This window comes from Phocoena phocoena, chromosome 7 (genome assembly GCF_963924675.1).
Source record: "Phocoena phocoena chromosome 7, mPhoPho1.1, whole genome shotgun sequence".
Lineage (NCBI taxonomy): Eukaryota > Metazoa > Chordata > Mammalia > Artiodactyla > Phocoenidae > Phocoena > Phocoena phocoena.
Window position 1 is genome coordinate 28,625,937 of NC_089225.1, and position 13,030 is coordinate 28,638,966.

Genomic DNA, 13,030 nt, shown 5'->3' on the forward strand with positions numbered 1-13,030 from the left:
CTTCTTGGGTAAGTATAGCCACTTTAAAGACAGGATATAAGTGAGATGGAATTTTTTGACCTTTCTGGTAACTAGTGAAAGCAAACGTCTCCCTTCTATCTAATGAAGTTCAACATATCTAAGCTCTTTTTTCACCAGGGCGTTATTGGCAATCAGGGAGGGATTGTTTTCTCTCCCAGTGAGGGATTGCCTGCACTTACCTGGACCACCCAGTAAGTGGCAGTAGCACACCTCCCCCACCCCAGGCATTATAGCAACCAAAAACAGCCAAGAGGGCATCTCACCCCCTCTAGAGCATTCTGGCAATCAGAAACACTCTGCAATTGAAATTCTCTCCTATCCACCCCAAATGAAAATCTTTCCCCAAGTCCCGTCTTTCCTTATAATTAGTGAATTCCCACTACTAAACTTCTAAAAAAGGGGGTCTATTTGCTACCCCTACTTCTTACCTTCTCTTCAAATCTTTACCACAAACATCTGCTTCTCAGTTTCATTGTATGAAAACCATTTTCCTTATGATCAGCAATAGTGTCTGAATTTCACCTGGATATCCCATCAGTGTTCTGCTGGGTCTGAAATGCTATCCTAACTTCTAAACATCAATCTCTCTTTTCTTCTCCAAACCCTCAGTATTCAGCATCTTAGTCTCCTTCAACCAAGCAAAAAACCTGAATGTCCTCTTTGCCTGGTGGGTTGGCTCACCTCCCGCATCCAGTTTACAAATCCCACTGAATCACCCCATCTCTTCGTTGTCTTAGTTCAGGTCCTTATCTTTTTTTTTTCCCCCCAGAGCCTGATGTTTTGTAACTATGAACAAACGACTCAATATCTTTGTGCCTCAATTTTCTCTCCTATAAAATCAAGATGGTAATAGTATCTACCATTAAAGTGTTAAGGATTGTTATAAAGATTAAATAAGTTAAAATATATAACGTACTTTGACCCTTGCGTGGCTAAATATATCTTCGCTATTTATTATTGAGCGCCCTTGCAATAGCACTAATCACATCATATTATAACTGGTTTTGAGAGCTGTTCTTCCCCCTACACCGTAGGAGATCATGCTTCATGGATCATTGCATCTTTAGGATGGAGCACACTGTCTGGACTACAGTGGGCATGTAATAGATAGCTATGGATGAATGTCAATCTTTGCATTCTTTACAATGCCCTGCATATGGTAGGTGCTTATGAAATATTTGCTGAATTGAATTAAATAGAATTGAATTGATCTGGAGAGAATACATAATAAGAAATGCCATAATATAACATAAAACATAATGAGTTTAAATTTTAAGGTGAGAGAAATTTCCTTTGAGACTCCTCCTTAGGATTGACTCTAAACGAATGCATATTTCCACGTTCTAACCAAATTTAGATTTTTTTCTCTATTTATTTGCTCCCCAGTTTTGGTTTCCATGTCCTGTCAACTCTCTTGTTTTCATTCTCACAGCATAGCTTAGATCACCAAAAATCCAGACTCCTATTATCATCTTTATCAGTAAGCTATTGATGCCTAACAAACAAACATAGAATCTCAGTGGCAAACTGCAAAAAGCACTTATTTTTCATGTGTCTGTGGGTCAGTCTACGGCAGGCTTGAATGGATAGCTCTGTTTTAAGTTGTAGGTCTGACTGGACTTGTCTCCTCACTGAGGGTTGACCTCAGTTCTGTGCTATATGTATTTACTCTGGAGCCCAGACTGAAGACGCAGCAGCTACCCAGGGAAGCTCTTGTCTTGGCAATAGTGAAGAAGCAAGGAGATGAGTAGAAATCTGTAATGTGTCTGAAGGCCTCAGTCTTGAATTGACACATCATTTCTACACATGCTACGTTATCCAAAGCAAGTTATATGGCCAAGCCCTATAGCAGTGAAATGAGGAAAATGTTGCCCACTCTAGTGAGTTTTACTACACAGGCAGATGGCAGAGGTGGTGAATGTATGAATCTAACTCAGAGAAGATGAGATGAATTCTCAATGATGATTAAATTTACCACAAGCCTATCCTGATTCCGGTCTTCCCAAGCAATCACATTAGTCTCTTAACAAATCTCTTTGTGTTCAGTCTTCCCCACTATCTGTGCCCCCCCATTTTTTTATGAACCTTTTGGTTACAGGTGATAGAATACCCAGTTTAAAATTATTTATATTATATTTAATTATATTTATATTCATATAACAGGAAGTCTAGAGAATGTGTTTTAGGATAGGTTTAAAAGTTCAACAATATTGTTGAGGTCTCAGGTTTTTGTACCTTTTTTTTTTTTTGAGTATGCGGGCCTCTCACTGTTGTGGTCTCTCCCGTTGCGGAGCACAGGCTCCGGACGCGCAGGCTCAGCCGCCGTGGCTCACGGGCCCAGCCGCTCCGCGGCACGTGGGATCCTCCCAGACCAGGGCACGAACCCATGTCCCCTGCATCGGCAGGCAGACTCTCAACCACTGCGCCACCAGGGAAGCCCTGTACCTTCTTTTTTAATCATGTTTAGCTTTTGTTTGCAAGCTTCTTGCCTCATGGTGACAAGATTGCAGCAGTAGCTCCAGGCATTGCATGATTGCACAGTGATGTTCAAAGCAGGAAGGAAGAAAGAAAGAATGTCTTCATATACCCCTCTCCGTTTATCAGGGGAAAAAAATCTTCTCTTGTAGATTCCCAAGTCACGTTCCCTTACATTTTACCAACCAGAACTATCTAATTTAAACTAACTAAAGCTACAGGGGAAACAGAAGTCAATGGAGAACACTTTCAGGTTCTGTCTTATGAGTGGACTTTAAAAACAAGAAAGAAGGGGCTTCCCTGGTGGCGCAGTGGTTGAGAGTCCGCCTGCCGATGCAGGGGACACAGGTTCGAGCCCTGGTCTGGGAAGATCCCACATGCCGCGGAGCAACTACGCCCGTGAGCCACAACTGCTGAGCCTGCGCGTCCGGAGCCCATGCTCTGCAACAAGAGAGGCCACGATAGTGAGAGACCCACGCACCGCGATGAAGAGTGGCCCCCGCTTGCCACAACTAGAGAAAGCCCTCGCACAGAAACGAAGACCCAACACAGCAAAAATAAATTAATTAATTAATAAACTCCTACCCCCAGCATCTTCTAAAAAAAAAAAAAAAAAAACAAGAAAGAAGTTGGGAGGGGAATAGCATGTGTATAAGAAATCGATGGTATTTGCACACTCTCAAATACTTACCTGTCTGACTTAATATTTAAGACTCTTCATAACATAATCTTCATCTCCTTTTAAAGCTTAATACATCAAGATTTTTCTGAATAAGAAAGAGTGAATGTTTTCCTCAGCACACCACATCCTTCTCATCACTCTTCTCATCATTGATGTGTTTGTTTGCCTCTCCTCCATCTTCTCCAAATGCCCTTTTTGTCCTCTTTCTTACCTCTCCAATCTAAGTCTTACTTATCCTCGAGGATTCATTTCTTCTTTGGGAAGTCTTCCATGTGCACTCAAGGCTGTTCAGGTTGCCCTGCCACATGCATCTGTGCTTCCCCAGGTATAGTATTTTTCACGATATGGTCTTACCTGTTTACTTATATGATGCCCGCACTAGTCAAGAAACTTTTAGAGTATAGGAATTGAGTCTTGGTTATTGTGTTACCAGTGCCATTCCTAGTTCCTGATGCAGAGCAGGCACTCAGAATTTTTTTTTTTTTTTTTTTTTTTGGCAAATAACTGAGTGAATGAAACAGTAAATACACTAGAATGCCTTCATCTTCATCTTCCTGTATCTACCTATCAGAAGAAAAAAAAATAAACAAACAAAAGAAACCTCTCTCCAGATTTTAACACCACTCCATTCAGGAATCTATCTTTTTGGAATGATCTCCATCTCATAAACTTCCCTCCACTCTGCCCCCACCAAACACCGCATCTACACTACATGACACAAAAAACTCGATACTATAGAACATCCTCCTTAGCACTGAGTACCTTTTATGATACCTGTTATAGTCTATTTTTTATATTATTTGAATATTTCTTTCAGCCTTACAGTATTATGACCTCTTGATATCTTTTTCACAACCTAATATGCCTACTTCATCACTGCAAGTATAGAAGATAATAAATATTTGTGAAATGCATTTGAATTATGATTACTATTAAAGGATTTTCTACTCTATAACAATTCCCCCTGACTATAACCTCTGGCCAAATTAAATGATCAAATCTGAAGTTTTGGATTATTTTTCTTAAGTAATATTTTATTTTATCCTTTCTTATAGTGGTGACTCACTGTTTTTGAACAAATCTTTGTTACTTGACCAGCTATTCAAAGGAAATACCTATGATTATTTCCCACTTCTCTACACTATGTTACTGTGTTTTGAGCTTATCTTCTTTCTCTCTCTTGCAAAAAATGCACATTTCCATACTGAAGTACATTATTATTGGTGTTTTAGCCTTAATTCTTTCCCTCTCTGCTAAGTTCTCAATTCAAGCCATCACCTTTTCTGAGAAATGGATGAAAATCGTGACTTTCTTGAAGTCTCACCACAGTCCATGTTGACTACCCCTTTGTAATAATGCATCGTTTAGCATTCTGTTATGCTGCATTTTATATTTTTCTCCCCACTTCTGCTAAAAATATGTTTTAAATGCATTGAAGACCTCCACTGATGATTAAGATGCTGTCTTACAGTCAATAATTCAATAAATATTTATTGAACTTCTAATGTATGCCAAACGTTGTCGAGTTACTGGGGATCCAGTAATAAAGGAAATAGGAATAGTCCTTACTCTCCTGGGTTTTGCATTCTAAGCAAGGGAAGCAACTAACCAGTAAACATATCAATCTAATATGTCAGGTGGAGAAAAGTGCTCCAAGAAAAGTAAGGTGGGGCAGCATGGAGAGTTCTATTGGCAGTGGTTGCCAGGTTTTATTTAAAGGTAGATAGGAAAGGCTACAATAAGAAGGTGACATTTGATCAGAGAGCTAGGACAATAGAGCTCCATGCAGAGGAAATAATAAGTGCAATGTCCCTGAGGCAGAGCATGAATCAGCAACGTCGACAGAGTGGTGGCAGGCAAGTGATGAGCGGGAAAGAGTAGAGAGGAAGCAAATGAAATCAGTTAATTGGTGGAAGGTCAGGTCGTTTACTGCCTTGGAAGTGATGTTAGGGAATTGGATTTCATTCTGTGGTAGAGGGGAAGCCCTTGAACCTACTAAATATTTGTTTCATTATGAGTAATCAACATCTATGCTGTTTAAAAAGGTTCTGGAAATGGATGGTGGTGATGGTTGCACACCAATGCACTTAATGCCACTAAACTGTACACATAAAAGTGGTTAAAATGGACACTTTTATGTTACATATATTTTAACACAGTTTTTAAAAATCTTTGCGTGAATGCCGTGGACCCAAATTTGTGCTAGGCACTGGTGACCGTAAGAACATATAAGCAATGCAGCACTCAGAATCTGCTTTGAGAAAATACATTCCATATATTATAAGTGTAAATACACAATGCAAGGTAGCATAAATCATGTTCCAAATGAGAGGGCTAGGCTAGAATTTCACAAAGTGTGTTCTGGGAAACATTAGTCTGGAGAGATGCCCTTTGAAATAAAAGGATCTTACTCAGATAAATTTGGGAAATAATGCATCCTCCAGTCCCGCCTGGAGATTCCCAGTGCACACTGGCATAACACAGACTCTAAAAATAAGTACACATGAAAGAAACCTGTTTAACTTTGTTTAACCCAATGTGGCTAAACCATTTTTGATTACAGGCTTTTTCCCCAAAATCGCCTATTAACATCCTGAAGAACTGGTATTCCAAAGAACCTATGTTACAGGAGACATAAAGCTGAGATAGGAAGGATAGAGTTTATGGAGAAAGAGCCATCTGAGCTGAGCCCTAAAAGAAAGGGGATACTTAGATTAGAGAAGAGGAAGGGCATTCAAGGCAGGAGAGATGTGAAGAAATTCACTTCAAAGTAAGTCTCCGGGAACTTGCTTTCTTCGAATATCATTGAGCCACAGGGTGAATCTTCTACATATACTAACAACATCATAATTTTGATAACCATTGACAAATTTGTTCTCAAACACTAAGACACCAATTCGCTAAGATTAATTATTTTATAGAAGTTTTCTTAATTCCTTGTCATTATTTTATAGGCAACAAAGTTAAGCCCAGAGAGACTATAAATTACTCAGTCATCCCTGCCTAATCGATGGCAGAGTGTTAGTTTTCTTTCTCTGGGGCCGGAGTCCTGTTCCATAGAGAAGGGAGTTATGGTCTTTGTATGTCTGCAATAGACACTTTGGAATTAAAGCAAAAAATCGATTCCTATGCAAGATGCAGATTTCATCATTCAGTGGATATGGAAACAGAATCAAATTAAAGAACAACGCAAGCTTGGATTTTAATGAAGCTCATCTTTGTTTCTTTTGCAGATCAAATTTTTGGCTCTCATCTGCACACAGTGTGTGAACGTGAAAATTCCACAGTTCCACGGTTTGTAAAGCAGTGCATTGAAGCTGTCGAAAAAAGAGGTGGGTAACTGAATATACAGCAATTTCCCCCAATACTGTACCCTCTACACAACCAGTGCTCAAGTTAACAGCACTGACAAGCTATGAAATTAAAATCTGACTTTTGTTAATCAGTTAAGAGGATCAAGTTTCTTATTAACTTCAGTTTGTTTTCACAGTAGGGACATCAATAATTCCCCCTAATGTTCTTTTTTTAATATTTTTTTCTGTCTGACATGTTGTTGATTCAATTGCAAACTTCTTGTTTTCTCGCCAGTGATAAAACATTCATAAAATATCAGCACTCACAGTGTTAGAACCCTCCTAACATTCATGCTGGTAGATTTTGTGCCAGAACATATTTTGGTAAGCCCCCAACATTACCCAAGTGAAGCAAACAGCGTTTCTACTTGCACATGGTGATATTCCATCTTCCACGTGTATCTGTTCAGCACAGAATATGCCTAACTGGTTTTCCTGGAACAATTAACAGACACACCTCCAGTGTTAAGATGACCTTTGATTCCTATATTTCAACATTCTGTTTTCCATTTGAAATTATTTCATCTTACTGAGGGGAACAAAACAAAACCCATTTGACTCATCATTTCTATGCTAGTCTATCTGTGGGGTGTTTTTCCTTCAGACTATGACTTTATTCATTCAAGGTCATTTTCCCTGAAAGATACATACAGTAGGTGCAGAATCTCAAAAAATATATTGTATAGAAATGTGAAGCTTCATCACCATCTGTTACAAGTTTACAACATATTCCCAGGATCTAGGGGAATATATATCATGTAAAAGACAGAGGTGTTTCCAGAAAAAGAAGTGGTGAATCTATTCCCCTTTTCAGCTCCCAGTCTCTTAAAACAATAGAATCAAGGGAAGAAATCTTTACCAAGTTATCTGCTAGGGAAAAGCCATTTTAATTCTCTCGATGTTACCTGGCTTTATTATAGAAACATAATAAAAATGGTCTGCAATTTCCAGCTCCTGGAAATTCATACTTTGATTATACTGTAAGGACAGCCTTGGGATCCTATTATTCCCATGTCAGTAGGGAATGAGAGAATAACAAGAAGGGGACGAGTGGGTAGAGAAAGTGGATAAAGTGAGCAGCTTTGGGGAAAAGCATATCAACACATCAGAGAGAAGAGCTGAGGGTTCAAAGAGGGAGGAGAAAACAGTAAAAACAGAATGAACACAAGGAGAGGTATCTGTGAGGAATGGAATCACTTGGAGTTTAGAGAGAAATGTCTTTTTATTGTATGTTGCAATCTCATTTAATTTTGTAAGTACATATTTTAGGAATAAATATTATTTAATAAGTACTTAAAGCCAAATGGATCACTGAAAATGTTATAATGCCATTATTGCTAATAGTTAAATTATCATCATTTTCAGGAAATCTTCATTCTCTTATAAATACTCAGCATTGATGGTGTGAGCACTGTTATATTAGCAAAAATCCAAATAGGACTTTGGGGGAAGCTGTACATAATAAGATGTGTGCCCATAAAAAAAGCGTTCTATAACTCTCTATTTATGTACATACCCCAGGCAAAATGAGAACTCTGCTAGATACAGCCTTGTGGCATGCAAACACCATGGTATTGCAGAATAGAAAATGCTCATAAATAGAAACTGTATGTTTTGTTCATGGCATTTTGTTGGTGATTTTTAATAAGATAAGACAATGTATTTTCTGACAGGGGCAATCATATTTGGCATTATATTTCATTGTCCCAATGTTTACTCTTAAAATGAATTTGTAGATTCAGCACTGAACAGGCACTAATCACATATGATTATTAAAATAATTCCTAAGTGTTTTAATGAAACTCAAAGACTGCAATTCCGTAAAGCAACTGATAATTCAAAGCATTTTGGCAATGTCAGCTTGAAGGAACTGTATGGAAATGTTCAACAAAAACTCAGAGACACAAGGTAAACCTCTCACATCACTGCACGATTTACAAGTGTGTGCTTTTGATTATATTTTTCTATGATCATTTGTTGGATTAATATTCTTACATTGATATGCCAATTCTATTTACTCAAAGTGTTGTTTTTACTAAATTTTGGCATAAAGCACCTCAGGACAGAAATAATTTATGTGAATCTAAGTCCAATGTTTATGCAGGCTTCTGATGACATTTTATGCTGGGGTTGTTGTTAGGAAGTAGCATATAAAGGTGCCAAGTCTCTCAGCACGGCTGGACTCTGCATATCTAGAGCCCTCCTTCTAATGGCCAGATCCTCTTCCAGCCAAGATACTTAACTGCAGAGTCATGGGAAATGCTTATGGACCAGTTATGGGAAAGGCACTTTTAATGAAAACTGTGTGTTTACTCTCACAGTCTTAGGAAAATGGTCTCAATCCTCACTACAGCAGCACATCAGCTGTTATAAAAAATACTTGTTTCCTTTCTCTCTCTTTTTCTTGAGGTTATTTCCCCCACCTTAAAAAAATAATTTACACACTGTAGCTGGGTTTTTTTAATGCTTCTTACATGCTTGATTTCAAATGCAACAACATCAGGAGGGCATTTCTCACCATTTATTCATTTATTCCACCATTCATTCATTCATTCATTCAGTTAGTTACTTGCACTTGGCAGAGCCAGTTTGCCCATGCTCCTCTAGTCTCCACAGGGAAATCCTACCCAGCCCTTGGCACAAGATACATTCTCTATTCATCACTGGTACAGTGGTATTAGTTACATTTTAAATTTTGCATCTCTTGGACCTACCTAGAAAGAAATCTCTTTAGTGAGCCGAATGTAAACCAATTTAGCGAATCACTTGTTTAGTACGTTTCCTTATCTTGATTTGGATTTCCTTTATTCCTCTAAACCACCAGAGCATTCTCCTTCTTACCAACTATTATAACTAGATTAAAGTTATTTCTGTGGTTTCTGACATTGTCTGCTCAGCCTAGAAAACATACAGATAACTTGGAGGGCAAACTGTAAAGGAGTGTGTTAGTCTTTAAAGCTTTTCCAAGTGGTTCATTCTCCCTTGCCTTGCCTTTACAGTTTTAGATTTTATATATATATGTGAAATCATAAGTAGCCAATGAAAAATTCAACTTATGTTTCTTCTTCCAGAGCAGTTTCTGCAAAAATATTGAATTATTGTTCAGCTAATGCTCAATACATATGGTAAACTGACTAAAAGCAGGAGATCATCTGATACTTTTTTGAGGTCTGGGGGGACGAGCCTGGAGAGGATAACATTGTGACACACTGGTGGTATGTAGATCCAAAGAGGGAGAAGTCCAGTTTTCAGTGCTTTATAAAATAATTTCTGTAGTTTATGATGACCTCAAAGGTGTCTAGAAATTGCTTACTTAAAAATAGGGTCACCTGTATCACTTAGAGACAAGGACCTAGGAGACATGAACTAAACAAAGTACTAAACTGGTATAATTAGTACTGAGACCTTAATCCATAGTTTTTTATATGAAAACTATGTAACTGACTGACTACTCTTTGTGAAGACCAGTTACTGATATTTGGAAAGAACGGCACACAGTGTGTGCGGCATTGTAAACACTCACTGAAGTAACAGACGCTAGTGTTTATTGCATTTCGGCAGTAAGTAACTATTCAATACCTACTCTGTGTTAGTCTCCATACTACCAGCTGAGAATATAGAGCAGATATACATTAAACAAACTGTGATAAGTGCTGTGAAGGAAAAGAATAGATATTGTGCTAGGAGAAAGAACAACCACTACAGTAATAATAAAAAAACAATAGAAGAAGTTTGTCAGCTTAAAAATGGCATACTAGGGGATGGGGGAAATGGAAAGATCTTGGTCAAAGGGCATAAAGTTGCAGTTATGCAGGATGAATAAGTCTAGAGACCTACTATAGAAGCATGATGACCAGAGTTAACAATACTGTGATGAATACTGAAAATGAGCTAAGAGAGTAGATTTCAGGTGCTCTCGTCACAGACAAAAATTGGTAGTTATGTGAGGAGACGATATGTTAATTAGTTGGTCATTTTGCTGTGTCTATGTATATCAAATCATCATGTTGTACACCTTAAATATATATAATTTTGGGGCTTCCCTGGTGGCACAGTGGTTGAGAGTTCACCTGCCGATGCAGGGGACACGGGTTCGTGTCCTGGTCTGGGAAGATCCCACATGCTGCGGAGCGGCTGGGCCCGTGAGCCATGGCCGCTGAGCCTGCGCATCCGGAGCCTGTGCTCCGCAATGGGAGAGGCCACAACAGTGAGAGGCCCGCGTACCGCAAAAAAATAAAACCAAAACAATGAATATATATATATATGTATATATATATATAATTTTTATTTAGAATATATTTCTAAATGACATTATAAACCCTGAATAATAAAACACATACTCTTCTGGTTTTAGCCTCCTGATAAGACCAGAAGTTTAATTACAACCTATTTCCCAGGTTATTTTCTTGACACATTGTGACAGCACAATACAAGGAGTCACTTGGTGTGAGATACCCAAAAGAACATGCCATAAATGATGAACCAGTCCTTTTTTTTTTTTTTTTTTTTTTTTTTATGCGTTACGCGGGCCTCTCACTGTTGTGGCCTCTCCCGTTGCGGAGGACAGGCTCCGGACGCGCAGGCTCAGCGGCCATGGCTCACGGGCCCAGCCGCTCCGCGGCATGTGGGATCTTCCCAGACCGGGGCACGAACCCGTGTCCCCTGCATCGGCAGGCGGACTCTCAACCACTGCGCCACCAGGGAAGCCCAACCAGTCCTTTTTCTACACAACAATACCATACATTGCCAAAGACTTCCTTTATATAATAATGGAGTTAACTAAATGAATGAACACGTTTCTACACTAAATGTATTTTTATGCCTTGAATATATTTTTGTTTGTAAAGGAATATGGCTGGTTTTAAAACAATTTTTAAATTACATTTGGATTGGCATTCATCCTTTGGAATATGGTTTAACAACTCATTCTTCCTCCATGATTCCCAGTTCTGATTTTTATGCCCTGAACTATTTAACAACATTAAAATGATACCTAGAGATGTGTTGCAAACAATGTGTACACACTTAAACACCACTTAACTGTACACTTAAAAATGGTCAAAATGATAAATTTTATATTATGTGGTTTTCTTTACCACAGTTAAAAATCAGTGATACCAGGTCTTCCAAATTTGATGATTCCAGCTATAAGCTCCTTTGCAGAATGCCTCAGCAGATGCTAACTGACAATTTTGCTCTTTCTTTTTTCTGGAACACAAAATACTATGACAAGAATGATACACAAAATTACATATTTGACTTGGTGCCTAAAAGCCACCCTGGGATCCATAACCTTGCTTAAAGATTTAAGGAAGACCTTTAGTCTACTTCTGAGAAGGTCCTTAGCCTCAAAAACTTTATCTCTCTACTTGACTTCTTAGCAGCTGTTATATTTTTTTGCTGTCGTTTGTTTGACAGGATCCAGTTATAGGTTCCGATGTCTGTTTAAAGAAACAAGGAGGCTGTTGGCTTTAAAATTCCTTCATTGCTTGTGTGATCAGCATTTTCCCAGGCTTTTCTACATAGTTTGCCAAGCAAAGGGACTGACCTTTTGTAGCAAACACTTTTTCATTTCAAAATGCTCACTTTGATTTTTGTCCCATTTTATGCTCATTCCAAACTGTTTACAACCCACTAAAAATGACTGTGAATTATATGTTTGTGTAATGGATTCCTTTTGTGGTCAGAGTGGAATGTTTACTTTGAACAATTAGTTATCTTTGGGTAGATTATAGCAACTTGGAAAAAGAATGGCTAAGATTATTATTATACCTTAACTGTTTCTTTTTGGTAATTCAGCTGCTGTTAACGTGAAGTTTGAGAGAAAGACACATTAAGAATCCCATGCCATTATAAATGAAACCTATTTCTCTAATTGTGTCAATATTTATTTAGACGTATGTATTAATATCATAAGAAGGTAAGGTTACACACCTACACAGGAATATACTTACCGAGTCATAAAAATTCAGAACAAGGACGATACGTAAATACATGGATATTTACTATTATATATAGTGCATGCCTTGCTTAACATGTACTTGCAAATTAAGTAAGGCACGCACATGTACGTACTTATTATAAAAAGAACAGGCAACATTCAGTGCACCAGTCTGCCTCTTGAGATACTACCAAGCGTTCACTTGCAAAAATAAAACTACATGGTCTATTCCCATTGCCTGATGATCTAGACCCCTGAAGGGCAGATCATAATGCCTTCCCTAGACAAGCTCTGCTCCCAGTTCTGCTAATTTTGTCCTGTTCATTCTTTCCCACTTTGGGATAATCTATTATAGTTGGATCCAGGCACGCACCAAAGGCTGATACTTCATGAAGAATGTGCAATTTGTACTGTTTAGTTTGTGACGAGATTCTTGAAAACTTGTATGATTCTATCTTGTTCCAGAGGGACTTCTGCTTGCTGGTTTTAAAAGCAGTGAGTAAAAAAAAAAAAAAAAAAAAAGTAACAAAAACAAAACAAACTGATAAAAATGACATG

At 38.2% G+C, this 13,030-nt stretch overlaps 1 protein-coding gene across 1 annotated transcript in view; it reads left to right on the plus strand.

Moving 5' to 3' along the window:
* Positions 1 to 13,030, plus strand: part of ARHGAP15 (Rho GTPase activating protein 15) — a 630,092-nt gene that overhangs the window by 399,342 nt on the left and 217,720 nt on the right. The window contains exon 10 of the mRNA XM_065880510.1: positions 6,412 to 6,510. Coding sequence (XP_065736582.1) covers positions 6,412 to 6,510 — 99 coding nt within the window. The remainder of the gene's footprint in view (positions 1 to 6,411; positions 6,511 to 13,030) is intronic.